At 42.1% G+C, this 27,935-nt stretch overlaps 1 protein-coding gene across 3 annotated transcripts in view; it reads right to left on the minus strand.

The window, feature by feature from the left end:
* kcnh5b (potassium voltage-gated channel, subfamily H (eag-related), member 5b) overlaps positions 1 to 27,935 on the minus strand; it is a 163,995-nt gene that overhangs the window by 49,279 nt on the left and 86,781 nt on the right. For all 3 annotated transcript variants that reach the window (XM_037746134.1, XM_037796826.1, XM_037746135.1), the window contains 3 exons: positions 9,800 to 9,999; positions 4,387 to 4,446; positions 1,854 to 2,046 (listed from right to left, as the gene is read on the minus strand). In XM_037746134.1, coding sequence (XP_037602062.1) covers positions 1,854 to 2,046; positions 4,387 to 4,446; positions 9,800 to 9,999 — 453 coding nt within the window. The remainder of the gene's footprint in view (positions 1 to 1,853; positions 2,047 to 4,386; positions 4,447 to 9,799; positions 10,000 to 27,935) is intronic.

The following is a 27,935-nucleotide window of genomic DNA, read 5'->3' on the forward strand; positions in this document are numbered from 1 at the left end:
ATTCAACCCTGAATGTTGTTTTTAAGATGATTGTCTCTACATAAGCGAGTAAATAACACCAATCAACAACAAGGACTGTCAGACTGACTTATTTTATTGTTCATCAGTAAAGTTTGTGTGAGAGTGTAAAACTTCTACACATCAAATAAAGTGTGCAGCTCTGCGCTCGCTCTCTGTTGTGATGATCTTTCCTTCTTGTTATTCGCTGTCAGTAAACGCTCATCTGGGGCGGGATGATGGTTATGAGAATGTGCACTACACCGGCTAATGCAGCCATCGATGCTATCAGCGCTCGTCTACTGTATAAAACAGTTTCCCTGATGTGATCTCTGTCAGCTTCTTATTCTTTCTTTCCGGTGTCCCTCGTTCTTCTTCTCCTCTTCATGAATATTACAGTACGAGGCTGCAGAGAGCAACATGTACTGCTGGTTTCTAACGTTAACGACTGAAGTGACTCAGCTTTCATCATTTTGCTTTCTGCGTAAGCAGCGTTTCAATTTCCAAAAAGCAAGTGTGAAAATAGCACAGGTATAATCAGTGTTCATCACTTCAGTTGAAGGATTATGTGTTTGTTCTGTATTTGTGAGAGAGTTTTCTGACCTGCTGGGGTTATAAAAACCCTTCAGATCAGAAAAGGTCACCAACAACAACCAAAGAACAACATGACAGGTTGTCTAGCTTTCTCAAAATATGACAATTTTGAGCTAAAATATTTTCAACACATTCAACCGTCAGCTGGTTGATCGTCTCGCAAAAAGCCCAAAACCAAACGGATGTTGTTATTGACAAATAGAAGTGTTGTATTTGAGTTTTTACCAACTGGGATTAAAAAAAAAACTTCAAATTGGAAAAGGTAAAAAATGCATAAATAAATATATATATATATATATATTTATTTATTTATTTATTATTATTATTATTATTATTATTATTTTATTTTTATTTTATTTATTTTTTTAATCACATTCTACGTCATCTGGAAAGATCTGGAAATAACTGCAGTTAAAATATTTTAGTGTGCTTTATTTCATCCTCAAATTTAGCATTGCTTACATTTTGAGCATGGATGAAAAAAAGATATACTTGACTATCCAGCACTGCATCATTGGTTAGTAGACTAAAGAAATATGTTCTAGATTTGGGACTTAAAAGCGTCCAGCTACCAGTCAGCATGTACCATGTACATGTAAACAGCCCAAAAGCAAACAGATGTTGTTTTTGTAAAATCTAAGTATTTTATTTGAGTTGTTTCTCTTTTGCTTTATTGTGACATGCTTCATTCATCTAATGGGCTTCCTGCCGTTTTCCTGACATCATCTTTCAGGACTAAATGAGCTGCCTGAGATGCACACACATTATGTTGTTATGATTATTTTATCTCCCGTATGATTCAATGAATTATTTGGCATTTACTGCTTCTTATATGTTTGTACAGCAATCTTTTAACCTGCCAGACTGTGTTTTGTTTTTACCTTCTCCTCTTTCCTGATGAGTCTCATCAGCTTTTTCAATGTGGATGTTTCAACGCTGCACGATAAACAGGGAGTATTGAAGCAAGGGTTGATTTCACAGCATTAAATGCATTGTAAGGGTGCAGCTAACTATTATTTTTGTCCATAGAAGAGAACATAATGAAAAAGGCCCAGTCCAAGATGTCTTCAACGTCTTATTTTGTCCAAACAACGGTCCAAAACCCAACATTATTTATAAAATACAATATGAGATTCATATTGTCAGTTTATGTTCTTTTAATTGATCAATTAATGAATTGATTCCCCGCTAATCCACACGCACAAACACAACACTTTGTCCCCCTTCAGTAAAGACATCGACTGAATTACAAGTCCACCTACCTAAGATGGCGATGACCTCGTCATCCTGGATGACCTCCAACGACCCCGACACGACGAAGCACAGGGTGTCGACGCTCTCCCCGGCGTGGAAGATCAGGTCTCCGGGGGCGCAGTGGGTGGTCTGGAACTCCACCGCCAGCGAGCGCAGGCAGCCGTCGCTGGCTAACCGGAACGCTGGATGTTCGTTGAACACCTGAGTGAGAGGACAGGAAGCTCATAATAATTAGCAGCACGGTCTGCGGACGCATGATTACAGGAATGATTAGCGCTGATTTAAGACATTTGTTTTTCCAGTGGAGGGTACAATGAGAATGAACTTTTGTAGCAATGTTTTGAATCTTCTCGCTTGAATTTCACAAACTTATAATTATTTTAGCTTTACGCAGTTTTTTTATCCACCTAATGACAAATTCTGAAATCCTTTTTTTTGCACATCTCTTCATTGTGTTTAAAGCCAGTATTTCTGCACAGTTGCAGATAAAGATCAGGCTCCACTAATATTATTAGTATTATACTATTTGTAGAATTAGGTTCCAGTGGTGGCTGCGTAGGATTGTTTCCTACTCGTGTGATCCAAACATTTCCAATAAGTCCAGAGCGCTGTTAAATCCAAATTCACAACATGTTTTTATCTGGCGAAATATTCTGCTTCAATCCATTTTTGTTGGCGTTTAGCCTTTAAAAAACAACATTTTCAGTACAGAAAACCACTCACTTTCCCAATTTACCAAATCTGCCATTTAAATAGTAGTGCAAATTCACGTTATCCCCAAAACACACCTTCTTTGTGATTCTTTAAGAGACTAAATACAACCGTTTTGCCCATTGCGCTTTACTTTGCGCCCAGATTATGCATCGTTTAAAGGAACAGTGTGTAGCATTTAGGGGGATCTATTGGCAGAAATGGAATATAATTGGATAATCACCTGTAACTGTTTTGAATTGTTGTATTTTTGTTGGCTTAGAATGAGTCGTTTATATCTACACAGGGAGAGGGTCCTCTTCACGGAGCCGGCCACCATGCTTTCTACAGTAGCCCAGAAGGGACAAACCGAACACTGGCTCTAGAGAGAGACATTTCCGTTTTCGTGTTAGCCACCGTAGGTCTCCAACACACTTGGCACACGGGAGAAGTTTCAGTTGGTTGCAATATGCAACCTCACCACTAGATGTCGCCAAATCCTACACCTTCAACTAGCAAAAGTGGAGTGCGACATGCCATAAATGTACTTGTGCCATGCACTTTAGACCATGCACTCTATAGATTGCTTTCTTCAACACGTTTGGCTTGCTAGTGAAAGGAGCCCTGCAGCCTCTCGAGGACACTATCAGGACTTTAAAGGGAACATACTGTACATGTCTTCCTCTCAACAGTCTGGATTTCCTCCTATCTGCAGAAGAGGTGTTGCTGACATCCATTCATGTGTGCAAAATGAAACACAGCCTCCACACAGCAAGATAATCCATCACAGTAACAGTGAAGCCTTCTGTTTGGTTTGCTCCTTATTTCACTGAGGAATCACCCGACGCTCTCAGGAAGAAAACGTAAGTCTCCATCAGGAAATAATCCCTCACGAGCATGTCGCCTCACAAACCTCACTGTCACCACCGTGTCTTTTCATTTAGGACCTTTGTTCAGCTGGGACAACAGTTGGGCTCGCTGTCAGAAGACCAAAATTGCAGAACAATGATACTGAAGTGTTTGAAGTTTGAGAACTACAAAACCCCCAAAATCCCTCTAATGTGACATTGTTTATGTAGCTGGCTGGTTTGTGATGCTTTACATCAAAAAGGGAAAAAGGTTTTTTTTGGTTGGAGCGCTCACATGCTGCTGTTTTCGGTCATAAAGTCTCACATTTCCAACCAGCGACTACACTCACAGTAGAATTTTATCCGGAGAAACTGACTCATTACTATATTGCCAAGGTTCATTATTTTTGGTTTTTATTTTTCAGAAATCTGCACATTGATCAGTGTTTACCAAACTTTATCAAACTAACTTAAAAAAAGGGGACTACGGCTGCTTAAGCACCACGTTTGCACTTTTTGACTCATTTTTAATTACGAAGCACAAGTGTTCAAATTTATGGTTCTCTTTGCAAAACAAAACAAGGACATTTGGATTATAAGGACAAAAAAAATCTGCTGCTTGTGAAAAATCCACACATTTTTGTCAAATTTTTCTAAAGATCAGCCAATTTGTGGGGCTTTTGAGAAAACATTCAGGGGGGCTGGAGCCCAAGAAGCAATCAAACCCCACTCCTGCTTTGGACAACCTATTCAATTCCAGACTTTACCACCCCTCTATCTTTTTTCTAAAAACAAAAACGTATACCATCAGGAGTCTATAATCACATAATTGTCTACACAGAGTGGCTTTAAAAGTATTTAGGTGGATCAAACTGTGACTGCATTATTAGCTACCGCCTCCTTTTCACACAATCAAGACGCAGAACTCACACTATCTGTTTTTATACAGTGAAGCGCAGCGATACAACTAATGTGTGTCTGTAGGAAAACCAAAGATACAGACCTTTCTGTTGAGGTGGACACAGATGTCGGCCCGCATGTCCTTGGGACAGATGGATAAGACCTGGAAGACACAGAGACATACAGGGGTCACAAATATAGTAGTATATAATATAGTAATATAGTCATAAACAGTATTTGATGAAAGTGTTAGCAGCGAGTAGAAGGAGCCACTCCTCAACAAGGAGCCTCACGTTCACGTCAACCACGATTACATAATTGTGAAGGTTTGCAGATGGGTAGCGCTACTGAGTTTGCGAATCGGAGCGCGACAACCAAGAAGTGGGCCTTTAAAAGTCACTAAAGCTGCCTTCACATGATCAGAGATTTCAGGGCGCAGAGACTAGTGCAGAGGCAGCAGGTCAAATATCTCCCCAAAAAGAGCACAAGGAATTCACTGTTTCTAGGCAACAAGTTGCAGCTGTTATCTCATCGATTGCGATTTGAAAAGGTCAGCTCTGCAGTCAAGGTCAGAGTTGAAATAATTTGAACTTTGAGCAGCTCAGATTTCCATATGCAGATATCATTTTATAGAGATTAACGACGCCATGTGGAAAATCACATCGTGGAACTGCTCAAACTGCAGACAAACAAACGAAATATCGGACATGCTAGAAACGTCTATCAACATTCATATACAGAATCTGTGTTTTGCGTTTATGCAAATTCATTTTTATCGCCACTAATTTCTTTAACGCATTAATGCAACTTTGCGATTTTTAGGTTGCAGCGACCTCTGTTTTAAAGCTAGAGTGAAGATACGATAAGATAGTTTAGATGGTATCAAAAAATTGCAGATCCTCGAACAAAATCCTCAATTTGAAAAAAGTGATTCAGTGTATTATATGAGTTAGTCTTTTTTTAATAAATCAATTTCCATTAATTGACAGAACTCGTCAGTGTGTGAGCAAACTATTTTTTTGACCACAGTGAAAATGTTGTTTTTGAAAGTTTGCAGTTTGACATGTTATGATGGGAGCATATTGTTTTATGCTAAATGCAGTACCTGTGAGGGTTTCTGGATCAATATCTGTCATTGATTTGTGTTTTTAATTGATTTCCAATAATAAATATACACATACATTTGCATAAAGCAGCATATTTGTCCACTCCCATGTTGATAAGAGGATTAAATACTTGACAGATCTCCCTTTAAGGTTCATTTAGAGCAGATAAAAACATGCGATTAATCACGATTATATATTTTAAGCGATTGACAGCCCTTCTATAAACCAGGATCAGTTTCTTGCTCAAGAGCATTTCAGCAGAGAGAAGCTGTCAGGGAGGCATCATCAAAAACCTAAAACTTCCAAATGAAGACTCTCCCTCCTGAATTACCCAGCCTGCTCTGCTGCAGGTTACTGTCTGTGTACGACTGCAGCTCGTTCTGCTGCTGCATTCATTAACTCCCCTCTGGATACGAGCGTGTGCCAAAAAAAGCCCAGTCTGTAAATTGTAATCGCTTTTGTCCAGTTCATTACACAAATTCTGAAATCCAGCCTAATTAACTGAAGCATTTAAGTAAAACACAGAAAACAAAATATCACCCGCTGTCTTCTTAAGAATCCGGCCTTATTAAATATGAACAAAACCGACCACGGGGGGAAGACAATAAATCATCTAAAAGCTTCAACATCAAAACACAACAGAACAGTCTTTGAAAATGGCCTTTGCTCTACTTATAAAGTGGAGGATATTAGTAGCACTGAGATGCTTTTGGGAGCCTCTGGTCTTTTTTTTGGGGGGGGAGTGCACTCGCATAAACAGCTGACAGTGTATCGCGTAACTTCTCCCAAAGTGCCAAAAAATATCCACTAATTGGCCCCGGCTCTGACTGTGAGCTATTTATAGTGTGGGCAGTCTCAGTTTATGTGTATACTGTAATTATCTCAACAAAAAACACGGAAAATGGGATTGATAATAAGGAGGAGGATAAGGATCTAAAGAGAGCATGAATGTCAAATGCTGACACAATCACTTAGACGGACAAATAGTGCATTCAAACAGGACAAATATAATGAGGAGATTATATGAAATAATGAATTAACTCGACAGTTTTATACAGCGCCTTTGACAAAATTGACTCAAATCATCACAAACAGCCATCTAAGGCAGGGGTCAGCAACCTTCACTACTTTACGAGAAAAAAAGTCATAACATTACGAGAATAAAGTCACAACTTTACGAGAAAAAAAGTTGTAACATTACGAGAATAAAACCATAACTTACGAGAAAAAAAAGTCAGAACATTGAAGAGAATAAAGTCATAACTTTACGAGAAAAAAAGAAAATAACACGTTAAATTACTACTTTATAATATTATGACTTCATTCTCATAATAATAAAACTTTTTTTCTCGTAAACCTATGACTTTATTCGTGTAATATTTTGACTTCATCCTCGAAATTAATTTTTTTCCCTCAATGTGGCCTTAATACTCCGTCATACCGTCGTACCATAAACCTACAACAATCATAAATAAAAATTAAAATGTAAACAAAAAAACATTTATTCATTTCCAGTTTTAAAAATCCACAGGGAGCCACTGGAGAGGAGCTAAAGAGCCGCAGGTCGCTGACCCCTGATGATGATTGGCCAGGTCCCAATTCAGCAAAGAAAAACTGCACCCAAAATGTATTTTATTCCAAATGTTCCTCCAGAGGTGACAGAAGGAACATAAAAATAAAAAGAGGCAGAAGTCAAACAGAATTTAAGGCAGCAGCCACAGCAGCGTGGGGAGTCTGTCTTTACCAAACTCTCAACTCAGACATGACAGATTAATGTTTCATAACGATAATCAATGTTTATTCCAAATCACTGCATGTCCCCAGGTAATATTAGCCCTGTCTGATAAAAGGAAAGGAATATAAAAAATGCTGAGGAGAACGGAGCTGTTTTTAATCTGACACCAACATGAAACAAACTGCACTTTAATGTGCGTTTTGCCTTCACTAGATTCTTCGTTTTGCCTCCTCAGCTGCTCTGAAGGCTGCTTCTGCTGCAGGTGATGCATAGCTTCATCAATGGCTTTAGCACTTTACATGCAAGGAGTCTGTGTTGTGCTCGGGTGAAGTGAGATGTAGACTTGGAAAAGATGAATCATCTCTGTGGATTAATAAATGCAACAGCATGGAAGTGTAAATGTTTGTTGTTTTTTTTCCTTCGGTTTTGAGCAATCTGATATATGGGCGTGTTTGGAGAGAAAGCTGAGCTGGTTGGTGTAGAGCTTCAAGATAAAATAATATAAAGATGCGGGTAAATTGTTGGCACTGGTGGGTAAATGTGTCAGGCCACTTTGGCAGGCAGGGAAAATGCTAGGGATTGGAATAGAGAACCGGTTCCCAGTTGTCCGATTTCTTGGCATCTCATGTCTCCTCAACTATTGATTCCTCTTATTGAAGCTTTCCGACAGTTACGCTGCACAATGACGCAGCGGCATTCACACGCTGTATCATGTTTTTGGACCGGAGCCGCGGCGAAGAGACAGTACGGTTAGTAACGTTAGCTCTAAGCAGCTTATATTACACCATTAAAACTACTAAGGCCAAGATTTTTTTAATCAAAGCAAATATTTAAATAATCATAATCTTTTGATTTGTGTATGCAAATAACAACGATAGATGACAATAACAAAGTACAGTACAGTGCTCTGCACAGTATCCTCCAACCCCAGGCTCCTCTGAAGCTACGGTGTAATTCGAACACTGTAATTTACCGTGTATATAATGTTTTTTATATGTAAAATATATCAAACATTGAATGACATCAGATCTAAAATGTTATTCCTCATTTAGCGTAGAGATTTCAAAAGTGGCCGACAAAAACAAATAAGTGTCTACCCCAGTGGCAGGATGGGAAAAAAGTTAATTTGAGACTCTGCTCACAACTCATGTTCTGTTGACAATACCAATAAAGTTTTTATTCAAACAAGATGGTTATGTCCTGTGACAAAAAAAAGAGAAAGACAGCATTCCTTTGTGAAATTTTACTTTGAACAAAAAGCTGCTAGATGTGGACAGACAAATGAAAAAAAATGTCCGAAAAAAAAGTCTGAAAAAAAAGTCTGAAAAATGTCTGAAAAAAAAGTCTGAAAAAAAAAGATCCAAAAAATGTCTAAAAAAAAAGATCTGAAAAATTTCTGAAAAAAAAGTCTGAAAAAATGATCTGAAAAATGTCTAAAAAAAAAGATCTGAAAAATTTCTGAAAAAAAAGTCTGAAAAAAAGTCTGAAAAAAAAAGTCTGAAAAAAAGTTTGAAAAAAAAGTTTGAAAAATGTCTGAATAAAATGTCTGAAAAAAGACTGAAAAAAAGATCTGAAAAAAAAAGTCTGAAAAAAAGTTTGAAAAAAAAAGTTTGAAAAAAAAAGTTTGAAAAAAAAGATCTGAAAAATGTCAGAAATAAATGTCTGAAAAACTGTCTGAAAAAAAAGATCTGACGAAGAATGCCAGACGTTTTGCCGGCATCCGATAGTCGCTTTCAGTCCAAAATGGCGGAAGCGTAGCTCTGCTGCTGGGCGCTTATGTTGCAACAGAAAACAACCAATTGGCTTTCATTTCTTAGCAATCTGTTGTTACGATGACAACTAACAACGATGGCCATTTTCTTTTGCACTAGTCAAATTATCACGGATGATTTCAATGTCCGTTCTACTCCTATTCTATTTCTACGGTTGCAGCCGTTGGATCGGAGGATTTGTTTGGAAAAAAAACTACCAAGAAATCAACTGATTATTATAAGGACTATAATTAGTTAATTACATTTAAGTCTTATGTATGAAAAGCTTTCAAGTGATACAGCAGCAGCAGGAGAGCTCGGAGCACTTACTTGAAACATCACCATCATCGGTCACGCTAATCAGTTTTTTATTAACGTAACATTTTTATAATAAAATTGAATGAGAGCTGAGAGTGTTCATAGCTGCAGTCTGAGAGCGGTGTGATGTCTCTGAGTGCAGAGGGGTCAAAAGTTCACCACTCAGCGTGTGTTTGGGTAAATTAGGTCAGAGCAGTACGTGACTGGTGGCTGGCTTTCAGGCATCCTGATAGTTTTGTGCTTATTTCCTCCTTTAATGCTTCTCCCAGTGTTTCTTCTCACTTGTTTTTGTTATGATGTTTATGTCTCCTTTTTTGTCTTTGTGACACGGCTATGTTGTTAAGTGAGCTGTAATATTACACAAAACAAATGTAATATTCTTGTACGGGTTGTATGGACGGCTACGGCATCTTAAACTGCATCCATCTAGATTCTGCTTGATGTTTTTGTAATAAAAAAAGCTGCACAGTGTGTGTTTCAATCCCAGCCTGGATTATTAGCATAGTACAACACCGCACATCACAAAACATCACTTATATTATGTTTTCATGATGAACAAGATGTCAGACGTCATTTCTGTCTGACCTTTGACCTCTCAAGTCTCACCTTCTCCGTGTCGATGCCTTTGGACATGGACCAGGTGGACACGATGTAGTCCATCACCCGCTCGCTCAGCCCCTTGGGGACCTGGTAGAGCTTCAGGAAGTCCCTGACGTTGTTGAGCATCTCGTGGTAGCGGTTGGTGTTGGCGTACATCTGCTGGAAGATTGTGGTCACGTTTCCAAAGATGGTGGCGTAGAGCAGAGCTGGAGAAAGAGGAAGACACAGGAGAGGGGGTTGAGCCATTGTTTGTTTCTCGTTTGATCCCTTATCCCCCTTTGTTTTAAACCTCTTTCTCATTTCTTTCTTTTCGTTGCCCTCATTGAAGCGTTTCATGAACTTCATTATTTTGACTGCAGAACACCCACTTACACTCTCGAACACCCACACACACCCAAAGGGCCCATAGCCTCAAATTGGCAGTCTGCTTTGTTTTGATTTTTCTTCAGTAAATTTCTTCTCCGTGAAGAATACATTTATGAAAGCACTTAATACATACAAATATGTCTCATGTGATCTGTCGTGCAGTTAGATACCTCAGCTTCTTGAGGTCTTAAAGGGATTGTTTGTAACTTTCTAAGCGTACAAATGTACCGGGTTGGGACACATGCGCGCTCGCATATGCGTGCTCGCGTGTGGCCGCTGCCTCTGCTCCTCTGCCTGCTCGCCTTCACTCAGACAGCACGCACGTTCTCGCTCAGCTCGCTCCACCTCTAGACGTGAACGCGCGCTCACTCCTCACTGCAGAAGAGTTAGTTTAGCTTTGAGAATATCTAGTGAATGTACAGTGGACGTTTGTGCAGAAATAACTGCTGCAGCTCCTCCAGACCAACAGAGGCTTTCTGTGTCTTGTGAAGTGACGGAGCTCCGAGGAGTAACGTTGTCGTCTCGTTACCGACCGGGTGCCGGTGTCTCCCTGCTCTCTCCGGCTGCGTCCGAAGACGACAAGTTACTCGGCTTTTCCTGCCTCAGCCTACGCTGAGGCAGGAAAAGCCAACACTAGGATCAGATCTAAATCATGTGCATGGAGAGACCTTCGTCTGGTCAACTAACATTACTGCCAAGCAGCTGAAATATAGAGTGATATTGTGCTTTTAGCTGACGTGTGCCGCCTCACTGTTTTGAGCGATACTCCTTCATGTCTATTTAGAGCGAGCAAGCGCGAGCCCGACGCTGACTTTCGTTGACTTCACGCCCACAGGTGTCGCTGTTAACAAGCATTTCTGAAAGTTACAAATAGTCCCTTTAAATGCTGATTGTTGCATAAAGTCATTTTAAGACTAGTCTTGGCCTTAGACTGGTCTTAGATTGCCAGGTTAGACTACTTTAATTAAGCCTGTCTGTTGCATAAATATTACCTGACTTCATTTGATGTAGGAAAGTTAGCCATCTCCCATTTCAACTGTCTAGCCATTACTTTTAAGGATTCTAGTGCCATATTCTTCAGTTGTTTCTAAACACCTTTAACGCTTCTAATGACCATTGTATTTATGCTGTTAGTTCCTCTCATACTTGGTGAGGTGTCGCTGTTGCATCTGCCATTTTTTCTCTTCTGTAAAGTGTCTTATTTCACCCATAATGCATTGCGTGCCCATTCAATCAGCTGATACCAATTGAAGCGAATATGCAAAAATGTCTAGTCCGAGCTAGTTCTGTTAACCCAACAAATTACAGAAATTGTCTGATATGCAAAAGTAAGGAAGTGAGACAAAGTAGGAAAACAAACATGCATGACGTGCAGCAGAGCAGAGCTTTCAAACTTAAAGCCATTGTACCGAGCCGTCAGCCTCCTCTGTACTCCGCTGCTGCTACTTTACTGTTTCCATAGAGACCTCACTCGAAATAGTTCAGTTTTCCTTTCTGCTGCCTCCCAGCAAATAAAAATGACAAAAGAAAGAGGAGAAGAAATAATAAGTTTAAAGAGGTTTGAGTTGAAAAATGGGAGTTTACAGGAAGTGGTGATATCTGATGACGGCAAAGGAGCCACAGAATAAGAGCGGTGAGGAAGAGTGAAAGCACAGAAGCCTAGAAGTGAGTTGTGTGGAAGAGAGGAAAACGTTGGACAGGAAAAGTGACTGTTTGTTTGAGATAAAACTGTGAATATGAGACAGAATAAAGAAGAAGTGGATGGAAGAAAACCAAAGAAAGATAACCACTGAAAGCAAGAAAAGTGTACAATGAGCGTCGGAAATAAAAGGAAAGGATGTGAAGACACAAAGAGAGAGTTTGGATGAGTCACAGAAACACAGAAAGACAGAGAGACAAGTGTAGCGTGTCAGCGGTGTGATAAACACTGTTCCAGTTTCAAAGTCAGCAGCCTTTTCCAGGACCTCCAGGACCTTTCCAGGACCCCGTCAGCTGGTAAAAGAAGCACTCTGACAACCCTGCAGATCTGGAACTGAAAGCTCAGAGACACAGCTCTCACCTCCACCAAACACAAAGACTGATAATTGGGCGGCTCGGTGGCTCAGCGGTTTGGCCGATGTCACCTCAGCACAAAGAGTTACAGAGCTCCAGAGAGAAACAGGAAATCGGGCCCAAAATCGGATGATTCTCGTGTAGTGTGTACTCAGCTATGGATTAATCATTACAGCTACTGAGACATGTGTTGGCGATAATCAATCAAGGTTTTTGACCTTTATAAGTCAGCCCAATGCGTAATTTCACCATCCCATCAACCACGAACACCAAACAACAAAGAATAAAGCAACAAGAAGAACATTTTATAAGTTATAAATGCAAACCTCATAGAACAATACAACCGTACTTAAACTAATAAAGCAAAATTTGAGCATGCTGTACATGTTAGATAGTTCTCCAAGCACCAAAAATACATCTATATAGAACTGCTTGAGCCTGATGAAAACCTTAAAAACCCAGGCTACAGTATACTGATTGGGCTCAGTCTATAAAAAACACTTCTCTGGCCTCATAAATGAGTTCAGACAGTTCATTCAAAGTACCCAGGCTACAGTTTATAGCTGTCATTTCAATACTATATTTGAAATGTGATATGTCCCCCCCCGTGGCGCTCTTTATTTAAATACGTCTCCGTTTCTCCCCCCTCTGGTGGCCGGGGAGAGACGGACTGTTTGGGGAGTGATGGTGAGGACGGGGAGCAGATGAAGAGCTTTACTTCCTCGTGTTTATTAGTTGATGGAGCAGCCTGGGGGACGGAGGACCAGACGCTGTCAGAGCGAGGCTCTTGTCATCAACTGGAGTCTTTGCAGGAAGGTTGTCTCCAAAATTGACTGTGACACTGAAGAGGAAAATATATCAAAATGATCATTTGGTTGAATTCGGTCGGTTTATTTTGACGCTGCACTGATCTCTACGACGGAGCATTAGGGCCATTGTAGGCACAACAAATAATAATTACTGAGCCGGGGCAGGGGGGCAATATTCAGAGAAATATGAAATATTATATTAAAGAGCTCCTCCAGTCTCGGCAGTCCTGCGTGACTCCCGAAAGTCGAAGCTCCGGAGCCCTAAAGGAAACGGTTTCTTTTTTTGTCCATCTATCCATCCATTTTCTTCCGCTTATCCGGGGCTGGGTCATGGGGCAGCAGGCTAAGCAGCCAATTCCAGACGTCCCTCTTCCCAGCAACGTTTTCCAGCTTTTCGTGTGGGACCCCGAGGCGTTCCCAGGCCAGACGAGATACATAATCTCTCCAGCGTGTTCTGGGTCCACCCGGGGGCCTCTTACCAGTTGGCCGTGCCTGGAAAACCTCCAGAGAGAGGCGTCCAGGAGGCATCCTGATCAGACACGCGAACCACCTCAGCTGGCCTCTTTTGACGTGAAGGAGTAGCGGTTCTACTCCGAGCTCCCTCCGGAGGTCTGAGCTCCTCACCCTCTCTCTAAGGCTGAGCCCAGCCACCCTACGGAGGAAACTCATCCGTCTGAAAACCTCTTTCTTTGATCCTTTTCAGGTGATGTAAAATAACTCAATAGGGGATGTTTCACCTTGATTCGCTATGTCAAAAATGGGTGATGGGGTCAAACTAAGCACAAGCGTTTTCATTCTCACGCTGATTCTTTGTGATGATAATGGAACAGCGATAGAGACCAGAGGCCGCCTTCCTCATGTGTATTTTCCTTTTTTGCAGGTTTGGGACGGTCTGCCGGAGGAGCTGAGGATGATTTGTCAGAGTGAATGAGTGTGAGGGACAGAAATCTGTCAGTCCAGGAGGAGCCTGAGACACAGTGTCACCGCCCCAAGCCCAGACACCCAGAAAATATCAATCAACATACTCCTACATGAAGAGACAGCCAAACACTCACATACACTCACATACAGTACAGTAGCACTCACTCACACACTCTGATGTAAAGATACAGAAACACAAGCTCACACTATAAGGTCTGGAGTCAATATAATCTCACTCTGAACTGAGGAAATGATCCTATTAGATGTCTTATCAACAGTAAGGTGAGAAGATTTGTATTCATTTCATATCTGTGTGTTCAATAGAGATCCATTTCAATGATGTTTAGTCAAGCTTAGCACAAACACTGAAGGCAGAGAGACAGCAGCTAGCCTCCGTCAAAAGAAAAAACGTCTTCTAGTAATTCCTGAAGTGTTTCATGAGTAAAAGTTGATGTTATTAGCTCGCAAAGTCGTCATCAATACATCCAAGAATCAGCTGGGACAGATCAGATTCATGAAAGTGAATGAAGCCACAGCTTTAAGGCCTTTACACACCGGGGGGGGGTGACGAATAAACGACACAAAAATGCGTAATGCTCGCCGGCAAATATTATACGTCTAGGACTTTTATTGTGAAAGGTAAGAATGGAAGGAGTGGATCTGGTCTGCGCTGGTTAAAAGGAGGTTCAGACTACGAAGCATCCGTGTCGTCGTTGTCGAGTGAAAAGAATTAGCGTATCCAACCCGTGAATCGAATCCGCTCCAACAATGTATTGTGTTCTTTCTCGCTCCATGCTACACCCTTCCTCTAAGTTTCATGAAAATCAGACCAGTAGATTTTCCAGTAATCCTGCTGAGAAACAGACAAACAAACAAACCCTCCTCGGCGGAGGTAATAATCAATAAGGTCAAAGGTTCAAAGGTCAGCCGGAGTATAAATAAGAAGTCTTTTATTCCCGATGCCAGAGAGGCACTGAACTCAGAATGACTGCACCAGAGAACGCTTGTTATTTTATAAGATGTGCTCTCTTTTATTATTTATATAACCTGCTGCTACCTGCCCTCTGCACTGGTGTATATCTGTATGTTTTAATGGTGTGTTGTGTTATGTGTATTGTACGCACCTTTTGTTGTATTTGGAGAAGCCAAAGACACATTTCTACTGAGGTGGACAGTAAAGTCAATCCATCATATCTATCTATAAATGATTAAATAATGAACTAATCAGCTGCTCCTTATATCATATAGAACCGCGGTTCCAAACCTATTTCCTTTGAAGCTGAAACATTTTAAATCCTGGAACAAAATTTGAAAAAAGTGATTCAGTGTATTAAATGAGTGTCTTTTTAATAAATCATCTTTCTTTAATGAACATAACTTGTGTGTGAGCAAACAACTAATGAATCCATCGGTACCAACCATGTCATACTAGCTCGTTGAGAAGGAGGTTAAATAACGCTCCAAACGTTCGCTACATTCTGGCGAGGAAAAACTGGCATGTCCATTTTCAAAGGGGTCCCTTGACCTCTGACCTCCAGATGTGTGAATGTAAATGGGTTCTATGGGTACCCACGAGTCTCCCCTTTACAGACATGCCCACTTTATGATCATCACATGCAGTTTGGGGCAAGTCATAGTCAAGTCAGCACACTGACACACTGACAGCTGTTGTTGCCTGTTGGGCTGCAGTTTGCCATGTTATGATTGGAGCATATTGTTTTATGCTAAATGCAGTACCTGTGAGGGTTTCTGGACAATATCTGTCATTGTTTTGTGTTGTTAACTGATTTACAATAATAAATATATACATATATTTGCATAAAGCAGCATATTTGTCCACTCCCATGTTGATAAGAGTATTAAATACTTGCCAAATCTCCCTTTAAGGGACATTTTGAACAGATGAAAAATGTGCGATTAACTATGGACAATCATGTGATTAATCGCAATTAAGTATTTTAATTGATCCACAGCCCTAGTATAAATCATTCTATCAGCATTCACACCACAAACAAACCACACCAGAGTTTGATTGACAGCTTTCACACCAACCTAAACAATCAACACATTCTCACTCCCAACTCGTCAAATACCGCTGCTCGGTGAGTGTCAGAGACCGATGCACAGGGTTCCCCTCTTGTGTTACTTTTGGACGGACCAGGGATGGCATGTCAATATACGCTTGTTACATGCATAGCATCCTTTCAAAATAAACTTCCTTTTACATAGGAAGTTAGGTTTAGGCAACACAATCACTTAGTTAGGGTTAGGAAACGGTCGGTTAACGTTAACTTCACTGACTAGCGACTCACGTGACTCACAGGACTGACGATGGCACAGAGTCACATGACTAACTTACCCATCCACCATAACCTCCCGCCCGCCTTTAGTGGACTTTCATGCTATTAATATTACGTCACTGCTTCGACCGTCAAATGACGGAACAGGTGGGTTTATATCAGAGTTAGTTGAAAGTCCGATTTGTCACAAACTGTCACTAAAGGGCGCCTCCATGCGTTGGTTTCCGATGCCCAGAGGAGAGCGAGAACGGGTTGAAACAAGCCAGAAATTATTTTGAACCAAACTAAACATGTTAGATGTGAGCACACTATGATAACTTCTGTGTGTGATTGTGTTTGATTCCTCTTCAGAAGAAGGAGCTGCCCTTTTGACAGCTTTATTTTATTGCCAGCCTCTGTAGGTAAAAACCTGAACACACCTCTGTTACGCAAACAAACCAAAGCAGCCGGGGCCTTTGGAGGAGCCACCTCCATCACGAGCCATTGAGCCCAGTCCATTTGCTGCTCGGTGAGCCAAGTCGGCGTCCAGGCCGCATCACAACACATTACACACTGACAGGACACGGCGCTCCGCGAGCCAAACACTGAGAGAGAGCCAGTCAGCCGTATCGCGGTCCAAACACCCCGACTCAAAGAGAAAAGCTACAGTATAAATCTGTTTTGACAAGCAGTAATTGTGCATCAAACGCTCTGTGGGTGAGTAAAACATTCGGCCTGATTGTCTCCAAGTAAGTATTGACTGAAAAATCTGCAGAGGCATCCTGACGTTAGTCACACCCCCACCCTCCCTCCAGACACCACAATCACTTCTGTAATTGTGACTCTCACTCAGTAAATACGTTCTTATATTACTGTTTTCTCAAAACATCGCACTGTTTACTTCTCATTAAGTCAACTTAATAGACTACTTATTGCCGTGCTAAAAGGATAATGGGGTTTTGGAGTGAGTGGGTTGGGCTGCAGGTGGGGGGGCGCTGATGTGTGACAAATATCTGAGCTCACCTAAGACCATACTTTGAAACCTTGAGACCTTTAAAAAAGGGAGGATTTAAAAACCATAGCAACAGCTTACGCCGCACCGGCTTTTCGCTGCGTCGCACACAGCCCAACTTTGGGCGCTACACGCTGTGGCAAGTGCAGCTTTAACATGAGCTCAAACTGTGCTGTGTTGTGAGGATAGACTGCTCTCTTCCGCCGGGAAACGACAGTTGGTGTAGCTCTATAGTCGTCCGGGTGGAAACAAGTAGGGATTATACACTCTGTTCAGTTCCAGAAACAGGCTGAGATAACAAAAAGCAAAAAAAAAGTGTGAATATTTGACATAAATCGGGAGAAATACGGGAGAATTGTGACCCCGGGAGGAAACCGGGAGAGGGCGATGAATAAGGGGAGTCTCCCCGGAGTGATGTTACACTCCAGACAGGTTCTACGGCCACTATCAGGAGAACTATTCTGCAAGAGGAGAACTAGAATTACAGCCTTGCAGTTGTTCGCCTCCGCCAACCAGTCAAGCTGCAGTTCACATCCACGTCTGTCTAAAATGTCACTACATCATTTTATCCTCTTAGGCGTTTCTGTGAAATTGTCATAATTAGCGCCACAAATTCAAATCACTTCATCCTCAAGTCCAAGTAGACGTCAGTGCCAGATGTAATACAATTCCTTCCATATCTCCTGAGATATTGATTTCACGAGAATAGAGTGGACGTGAGGTCACAGTGACCTTTGACCACTAAAATGTAATCAGCTCATCTTTGAGTCCAAGTGGACGTTTGTGCCAAATTTGAAGAAATTCCCTCCAGGCGTTCCTGAGATATTGAGTTCATGAGAGTGGGGTGGACATGAGATCACACTGACCCTGACCTTTAACCCTTGACCACTAAACTCTAATCAATTCATCTTTGAGTCCAAGTGGACACTCCCAATTTGCCGAAATTCCCTCAAGGCATTCCTGAGATATCACGTTCACGAGAATGAACCGGACAGACAACATGTTTTTTTTTAATTAGTTTTGTTTTGTTTTGCATCGATGGCTCCTTGCTCCTTTCTTTTTCTAAATATGCATAATTTGTATATCTGTAAGTTTACACCATCTTGAGAGGATGGCATGAAAAATAAATTTTTAAAAAATAATGCTATATTCTGGAAGCAGTGTTCCTGATGAACATTTGCGCAACATTTTTTTATCAAATTTAGCCTGTAAATACGTTTTATTTCCTTACATTTTATTAGTAAGACTGTCTGATAATTGATAACAGTAGTTGTGTTCACATCTATAAAACCTTGTGTAGGTCAGGTGCTGGATACAAAGATCAATAACGTGATAAATAGACACACACAGGAGTAAAAGCTCCCCAGTGACGTCCACCAATCAGCTCCTCAATCGGGCAATTTGTTTGGTCAAAACGTCGCCGATAAATCCAGTTTCTCCAGAGAGCTTTAACTCTCAGATACTTCTCACAGTGCTGATATGAAAACTCATCTTAGACTAAATGAAATAAGGATGAAACAGAAACAACACTGATCAAACCAATTCAGATTCTTAATGTTCTGGCATTTTTCCAATCTGATTTTCATACTATGACCGACAGCGAAAAGCTTTTCTGAAGATACAAATACGAACTGACTCCTGCAGCTCTGCCAACTGTGCACAGACCAACCAGGAATAATGAGACGGAGGCGGGAAACCTTGATTATTGGCACAAACTTGGGGTGGGGTAAAAGAAGGGATTATCCTTTCAATTATTCTTCTGTTCCACTGAGTGTAAATCCCTCTGAATAAAGGAACCAAGGAATTCTTGTCTTGTTTGTGCACAAATGTTTTTCATGTCATGTTTTGAAGTCGAGAAGACGGAGTGTTGCAGTTTCACTAATGGGAGCTGAATTAAAACGGCACAAATAAACTGGCTCCGAGGTTTCACCGCTGAAGGTAACAAGGCCATCGGGGGCCGAGCGGGGCCGAGTGGGGCCTCCCTGTGGACCGGGGGGGAGCCGGGTCTCAGCTGGAGTAATGAAGTCATGGAGGACCACTCTTCATTGGTAAACAATACGATGCTTTTGACATGAGAAGGCAGAGCTGGTTGTGCTCACTGTTGTACTGGTGTTGATGGAATAATACCAGTCAATATGTGGCGAAGTGATGCCGTCACATGGCAGCGTGTGCCGGGTCAGAAGGTCGTGTTCAGATATGGATGGATGAAATGAGGAACAGAGTGGAGGATACGACGTATTTGTGACCAAGACACTTTGATGATTTTGTTGAACCATGTCTAATAGGTTATGATAGAAAGAGCTTACAAACCTAGGGTGATTAAGCAGGCTTGTGATAGAGCACAGTCACTTGAGCTTCATACCCTTCTTCAGAAAAACATCAGACGTGAGCCTGCACATCAGTCTCGCCCATTTTTTGTCACGACATACAGTACTCATGCTGAACAGATCAACGCATAGTAAAACATAACTGGGCCATCATTGAGAGCGACACTGTGTTGTGTCAAGTTTTTCATGAACCCCCCTATTGTTTCTTTTAGACGCACCCCTACTCTTCGGGACAGGCTCATGCATTCATATCTTCCAGCAGATAAAAAAGGTACTGACCGAGCCGTTTGGCACCTTTAAAAGCATGCATTGCTCTCACTGTGAAAATGTGATGCAAACGAAATATGTTGCTGACGTTAACACAGATAAAACCTATAAACTAGGGATTTCATTAACTGTAACACTACCTTTGTCATATACCGCCCGTCTTATCAATGTCAGGAAGGCTTTTTCTACATAGGCTGCACAAAAAGGCTGCCGGGATCCCACCTCAGCCGGCGTGCAACGGCCCTCACTTTCATTGCGCCACGGGGTTTTTCTTGCACCCTCTGACTCGTGCGTGCGTTAGACTCCTTGGTCCTTGTTTCAAGACGGGTCGGGTGGGTTGTTGACATCGCCGCAGACCCATGGCGCCTTTTACGTGGGCTGAGCTCTGCCTTGGGGGCACGACGCGGTTGGGGCGCATTAAGGACATTTCCAAGCCGACCTAGAGCCGGTCGCGGCGCACCGCCTCATATGCGGGACTTTTTGGATCCATCGACTGGATGCCTTAAAGTATCCTGTTGTCTTAATGAGGATATAGACTTTACATGCTTTCTGTGAGTAATAATAAATAATAAATAATATTCTGTATATTTTTATTTTTTCTGTATATGTTCCCATGTTTGCTCACTTCCTGTCCCAAACTGTTTTTAAAAAACAAACCTCAGCCACAGGAATCTCAAAATCCAGATGTAGACATAAACTGCAAAATGTGCCTTTAAAAGCAGAGTGTTGATGACCCGCTGCCTCGTACCAACAGAGAGTTACTGTAAAGAGTTGCTGCTCTTCGGTTAGTCCTTGATGGTCCGTCAGTGGCTCCCAGTCTGCCCTGTACAGAGCGTCAGCATCAGATGACACCTGCTGCAGACATTGATTGACCTTCCAGCTCCTGGTTTCGTCTGACTTTAGCTCCGAGGTTGCGCTGACTCCAGTTAGCACATCTCACATCAGAGGGCATTATTCACACCCTCTTGCTCTCTGACTGCGGTGACTCGGATCAGCAGGTGAGACAGGTATGAAAAGCTCACGTGCTCGGAGACTCGCGGTAATCACAGCTTGGCCCGATTTCCTCCACTGTCAGCAATTATACTGGAGGAGGACCGATCTATCAGCTTGGCACCTGCTTGATTCAATTATCCCCCACGCTATACCCATCTGACTGGCGGGCTCCACACTTTCTGCTCCGGCATAAATTACAAGAGCAGAAATTAAGAAATTATAATAAAAATAGGAGTGATTGCCTCCTTTAGAGGCCTTTCACAGCGGGACGATCGGGAGATTGGGTTCATAAATGAATGAGCGAGGAAGAGACTCACCGCGAGGACGATTACAACTGGTGATAATTATGGAAATGGGGTGTGAATCACTACACACACCCAAACCCCCCCCGCCCTGGGGTGATTTACACAGCATACGTAAAATAGATGAAACTGATATTAAGTATTTATGGTTGAACTCTTGTGTAATATTTTGAGTATTTTCTTTTTCAAAGGCGTCACTAACGGCACACTTTCAAACACGTGAATGTAATATTCAGGTATTCACACATACTGTATATCCACACACACATATGCAGATACACTAATCCATATATGGACACCCGCTGTGCACTAATCTGCAAATATGCAACAGGAAAAAAAGAAAACAGCAGCAACTGCAGAAACACAAACAAATGAGTGACATGAGGAGAAAAGCAACAGTCAGAGAGGTCTTAGTGAGGTGTTAATCCACCAGCAGCCTCCAGACAAGATTCAATGCTCCTCCACACACATTCCTCTAAATCTCTAGAACTGTACCGGAGGTATCGACCCTTTTTGTGTCAACGTCATGATGAGGTCACGTTGTTAGCTGGAGGCTAACGCTAGCAGTGGGCTAAAGTTACACATCTAAAATGTCATCTTGCTGTGCTGTTGGATGCCAGAATCCAGATATCACAGACGTTTGAGATGACAAATATATTACGAGAATAAAGTCATAACTTTACGAGAAAAAAAGTCGTAATATTACTAAAATAAAGTCAGAACTTTAAGAGAATAAAGTCATAACTTTACGAGTAAAAAAGTCAGAATATTACGAGAATAAAATCCTAATGTTATGAGAAAAAAAGTCATATAACAAAAATAAAGTCATAACTTTACGAAAAAAAAAAGTTGTAATATTACGAGAATAAAGTCACAACTTTACAAAAAAAAGAAAATGACATGTAAAATTACTACTTTATGATATTATGACTTTATTCTCGTAATACTACTACTTTTTTTTCTCGTAAACTTCTGACTTTATTCTCGAAATCTCAGATTTATTTTTTTTCCTCAATGTGACCCTAATACTCCGTCGTACTGTCGTACCATAGACCTACAACAATGATAAATAAAATTGAAAATGTAAAGAAAAAAACAGTCAGTTCCATTCTTAAGAATCCACAGGGAGCCACTGGAGAGGAGCTGAAGAGACGCATGTGGCTCCGGAGCCTCAGGTTGCAGACCCCTGATCTATAGCATAACCACCAGACCCCCTTAGGGTGCAATCACCAAATCCATGAAGATGATGAAGGCTGCCTTATTTGACCATATATCTTTTTTTCCACTTTGGTTTCTGCATCACTGAACTATCAAATCTTTGTAATGAGGGCTTTGTTCACTGTGAGCCTGAGAGCCCGACACACTGGAGGGATCAACGGACTATTCCTGCTGACACAGTCTGATCACAGACTGCCATTTCTTATTTAACTGCAGTTTTGTCTTCATTAATTTCATTTTCAGCTGACACAGAAGCTGTTGCAGTTGCAGTATGCATTTGTCACATAGATTAAAGAAAATATGCCACTGAAAAAGCTGTAAAATGACTTAAAACAACCCATACAGCTGCTTCCATCCTATTCACTCTTGTTGCCAGTTTTTGGACTCTAGCACAAGATGATGACATAACTACTAAGCTTCAAGGAAAATAAGTTGGGAACCGTTTTCCTGGATGATATAAGGAACATGTACCAATGGATTCCTTAGGTTTTCTAGTTTCATATGATATCTGTTCCTTCCATTTAGCTCTAAAACTGAACCTGCTACAGCCTCTGAAAGACAGTAAAGTCGGTCGGGTTCTTGCCATCTTGAAATCAAGGTCAGCTGGTCCGGCTCAGCAGAGCATGATTATTACATGAACAAGGATTAATTGCTTAGTTTTATCAAGCAGTACACTCATTTATTCTCCTTTCATTTGTCACCTGTCTGAATAAAACGTTGCCAACCTTTCAGTAAAAATCAGTTTTGATGCATGCGTCATCCAAATAAAAAGGTTTCATTAAAAGGCGTACAGTAGCAGAAATCTCTCCAGTTGAGAAGCACCTGCTCCTTCAACTGAAGTAATAACAAACTCCCCAAAATAGGAGTCACTCGACGGCGGCAATATAATCTCACAGCGTGTGCTCTTGCTCTTTCTGCGGTTGCCATGTCAACACGTTAAGCGAGGCCGGTCAGGGTGAAAGAGGGTTGAGGTTTCCCTTCTCTGAGGCTGTTAAAAGTCTGGAGAACAGAGTTTCCTGACAACCTCAGACATCTATCTGCCCATCTATCCATCCAGCTGATATCTTTCCTCTGGTCGGAGAATCACCGTTTCCGGTAAAATAGAGTAACAGCCAACAGAGTGTGATCTGTGGCCAGCGGGTGTAAGTTGATTTCCTGCCGTGGTCAGATGGGCATGTCAGGGTGTAAAGAGAGAGAAAGCTGAGAGCGCAGCCGGGGCGGGTTCATTAAAGGTCATGTCAGTCAATCCTTCCAAGAAATGGGTTTCAATATGACACGGATCTCCAGTTGGGCGTTAAATGCCTTCACAATCCACTTTTCTCACCACTGGAGGCAACGATTACCCCAGCAGAGGTTACTCTACAGGCTGTTAGCAGTCTTAAAGGGGCACTTCACTGATTTTACATGAGACGATACATCAGACCGCCAATACGGTAACAGAGGAAGTCTTAACACGTCTTCAAACTTTAAACAAACCATTTGAAAGTAATAACGCCATGCCCAAGAGTTGCTGATTTACGATTTGTTCCCCTGCCGTGTCCTAAAAAACCTATAATAGAGGGTCTTTATGGCTCCCAGCTATAGACCAGACCAGCGTGGTGTCATCGCCGAGGCTGCGCTCCCTTTTTTGTGTCATTATGCCGAGGAAAATAACTCTGGATTCAGCTATTAGTTCATTTTATATCTTTCAGGACATAATGATTTAAATGAGGGATATTTAAGTGTTCCTACTGGGAAGTTGATTTACCTCAAAAATGAATTATCCTCTGATTTACAGACGTCTCTTTATACATCCATGGACACAAGTTAGGGATGTTAATAATTAACCATTAAACATTTTAACCGATTAACGCTATCAGTTAAAACGGTTAAAAAAAATGTTAATAATTAATTAAAAAGCTGAGAAAAACTCGTCACTTGAAGGAGAAAAGCTGGTCCACCTTAAGAGAGTCGGGGCCGGTGTTACAGATACAGGAAGTTGGCTCGCTTGAGCGGAGGAGTTGTAGCCTCGTAGCATTTATTCACCGACAAATAAACTGTACACACACTGTCTGCTACACCTACGTTCACAGCTAGAACGCCACCGACAACACACACACGGTCTGTCGGAAACTCGCTGAAGTTACGCCGCGCTGACAGACCGCATGTGTGTGACTACGGGGAGCACGAAGCTACCAGCAGAGCTACAGAAGCTAACGTAGCACAAACACACACACTATTTGTCAGATGATCGCTATCGTTAATCCGGGCAGACAGAGTATCGTTACGCCGGGCAGACACACAGCAGACAACCTGCTGAACTAAACTAAATGTGCGGTGGAGACTTTTACTGGTAAAGTGGCTGCATGTCTGCAACACTACACAAAGCACCGTGGCTGCTAAGTTAACGCTCCCGGACGGTGAACTGGGGACTCCGTTGTCTGTTGTACTCATACACTGCAGCTGACGCACCTCTGCATGCAAGTCACAAATCTTGTTGGTTACCGGTTAATAATCGGTTAACGAGGGTCGGTTATCGGTTGGCGTTTTCAGTCCAATCGTCATCTAGCAGCTGTCAAAAAAGCACCAGAGTTTTGTCTCTTTGCTTCTATACTCTTCGATACTAAGAGCTGAGAGCTGGTCGCCTCCTCTAAACTCTGAGAAAGCTGCATTTCTCTCGGACATATTTGAAGGGACTTTTTAGGCGTTGTTAGCCTGTTTTGACGTTCAGTCTTGGGTTGCAACAACTCATTATATACTCACAAATGTACAGTTTAAGTCAGCACCGCCGGGGTAAATGAAAATCCTTTACAACAAGACACCAAATGTGCTCAAAGAGAGTGATGCCCCGGACTGAAGCATCCAGGGATACATAATGAGCCACCTCTGTTTATGTAAATACAGATTCAGAATCAGAGCCTGCTGGCGTGTCGGTGGTTTTGACTAATGAGCACATCGTTAGACTGGTTAGATTAGCTTTCTAAGGTTTTTCTTGAGTTCATATTAATGCCACTTCTCTCCCACGACTGCGTCGGCTGCACATTCACAGGTTGAATAAATAGTGTGTGTCCTTTGCTTTGCTTGCAGCATCTCAGTGACAAGAGGCGTGTTGGGGCGAGCCGCTTTGCTCAAAGACCTTGTGGTGAAAACACTGCAAGGAAAGCAAGAAAATTATACTCCTCCCTTTGCATCTATTATTCAGCGTGCCAAGGTGCCCAGCGCGCTCCCTCCGCCATGTTTAGCATTCTGTTACGAGCAACGCCGTGACTTTCTAAAGCTGCTGAGGAGACGGTGGCATAAAGAGAATAAAAAGACTATGAGACTGTGACTGGTAATGCAACCTCCAGAGGACAGAGAGATGACCGCACATACAGTCAGGAGATCCACAACCAGTCAGGCACTTATACAGTATCGAGGCACAAAGGAGGCTGACAAAGTTACACCAGAAGGTCGACTGATGAGCTGAGGGGGGAAGTTGGTGGATTAAGTAAACAAATAGCACTCTGCTTAACCTCTGAAGCTGGAGTGGAGATGTCCACCAGCGAGGTAGGAACACTGTGTAAACACAGCAGAGATGCTGAGTGTCCAACAACAAGAGGACTGGAGTTGTAGTGGGCAGCTCCCAGGAGGAAATGTGAGGAAGTGCATGAATATAAAGCAGAAAAACACGCTTGGAAAAAGTTGACCAAAAAGAGACCAGATGTTCCAAAACAAAACTCGGAGTTGGAGAGAATACCAAACAACTGAACTTTTGCAGACATGTATGTCCAAATACATTCACCAGAGCAATATCCACTACATTTCACATCTATTCTGTGTGACATGCAGCTACCACCATTCCTGTAAAAACACTGGACAGAAAGAATAAATCTCAGTGAGTTAAACACATGTATATGATGTAAATGCAACCATAAATCTAGCGATTTATGGTTAAGGCCATTAACGAGATACCTAAAACCCTCAGAAAGTGCAAACATTCACCAAAGCCGCAGGTTCCTCGCACATTTTTTATCTGTTCTAAATGAACCTTAAAAGGAGATTTGTCAAGTATTTAATACTCTTATCAACATGGGAGTGGACAAATATGCTGCTTTATGCAAATGTATGTATATATTTATTATTGGAGATCAATTAACAACACAAAACAATGATAAACAAGCATATTGTTTTATGCTAAATGCAGTACCTGTGAGGGTTTCTGGACAATATCTGTTATTGTTTTGTGTTGTTAATTGATCTCCAATAATAAATATATACAGACATTTGCATAAAGCAGCACATTTGTCCACTCCCATGTTGATAAGAGGATTAAATACTTGCCAAATCTCCCTTTAAGGTACATTTAGGCGATTAAGTTGCGCTTAAATATTTTAATTGACTGACTGCCATAGTAGTTTATCTTGCAAACTAACAAACGGGACAGAAAACTTGACCTCAGAGGAGGAGGAGGAGGAGGAGGAGGAGGAGGAAGGAGGAGGTGGTGGATAATGGATCTGATTTCAGGGGCAGAACGTCTCCAGAATTTGGCTACTTGATGTTCACAGACTAATCCTGACCCTGATGAGTCAGAGGGAAAAAAGAGAGAAAGGAAGAAAGAGAGAGAGGATGGGCAAATATAATGAGGGAATGCCTCGGAAGAAAAGAGTGGGAGGAATATTGAGAGGAGAAAGAGAGAGAGAAGATAATGAGAGAAGAAACAGTGACACAGAGAGAGAGAGAGAGAGAGAGATGGCTCTTTATGGATTAGTGGACTAATCGCCTCGTTGTTGCTGCTGTCAGAGACAGAGAGGCCACACACAGAACAGCATCCCACAGCATCAGCAACACAATACTGAGCTCTGCTCCACTCCTTCACCATCCAATTGTTTTCTGCAGAGAAAGAAACACATCGTGCTCGCCTTCCAAACTAATCAGAGCATCTCGGCTGAGGAGCCAGAGGGGAGAACGACACCCTGAGCTACTTCCTTCCTTCCTTCCCTTCTCTTCGTTCCCTTTTCCATCCTCTCATACTACATTTCTGCTGTCCTTCCCTCCAGCTCCATCATCTCATCCCCTTCCTCCCCCCATTCTCCCGGCATCATTTTCATCAACCCGCCTTCCATCCCCTCTCCTCCCTCTCTCCTCCCCGCCTCAGGCCTCTGTGGAGAGAAGTGTGCTGCGGTGGCTGGGTGGGTGGTGGCGGGGTCAGGAGGACTTCCAATCCACTCAGTGAAACCCAAACTCGTCTTGGGGATTGTGTGCAAGCAGCTCCAGGCTCCAGGAGAGACCTCGCTGGAGCACTTTTAGCATCAGGCCGGGTTTTAAAGTCGGATAAATACTTGGCCAAGGGCGAGAGCGTCAAAGAGGGAGATCTTTCCTTCCCTTTCCCTCCTTTCTTCCTCTCCTTGCTGAGTCTGGTGAGTCTCTTCCTCTTAGGATACACGGCCGTCAAGCCGCGCCCCCCGGGGCCGAATCGGCCGCATCGTTCCGCCCGACTGAACCCCTTTTGAGCCCAGGTAATTCCCATAATTCCCGGCGAGATGGAGCCTGTCGAGTGAGCCTTGTTTACTTGATACTCCCATCCCTCCTCCTCGCACCGCCTCAATCCACTTTCCTCTTCACACCGCACAAAAACATT

This window comes from Sebastes umbrosus, chromosome 16 (genome assembly GCF_015220745.1).
Source record: "Sebastes umbrosus isolate fSebUmb1 chromosome 16, fSebUmb1.pri, whole genome shotgun sequence".
Taxonomy (NCBI): Eukaryota; Metazoa; Chordata; class Actinopteri; order Perciformes; family Sebastidae; genus Sebastes; species Sebastes umbrosus.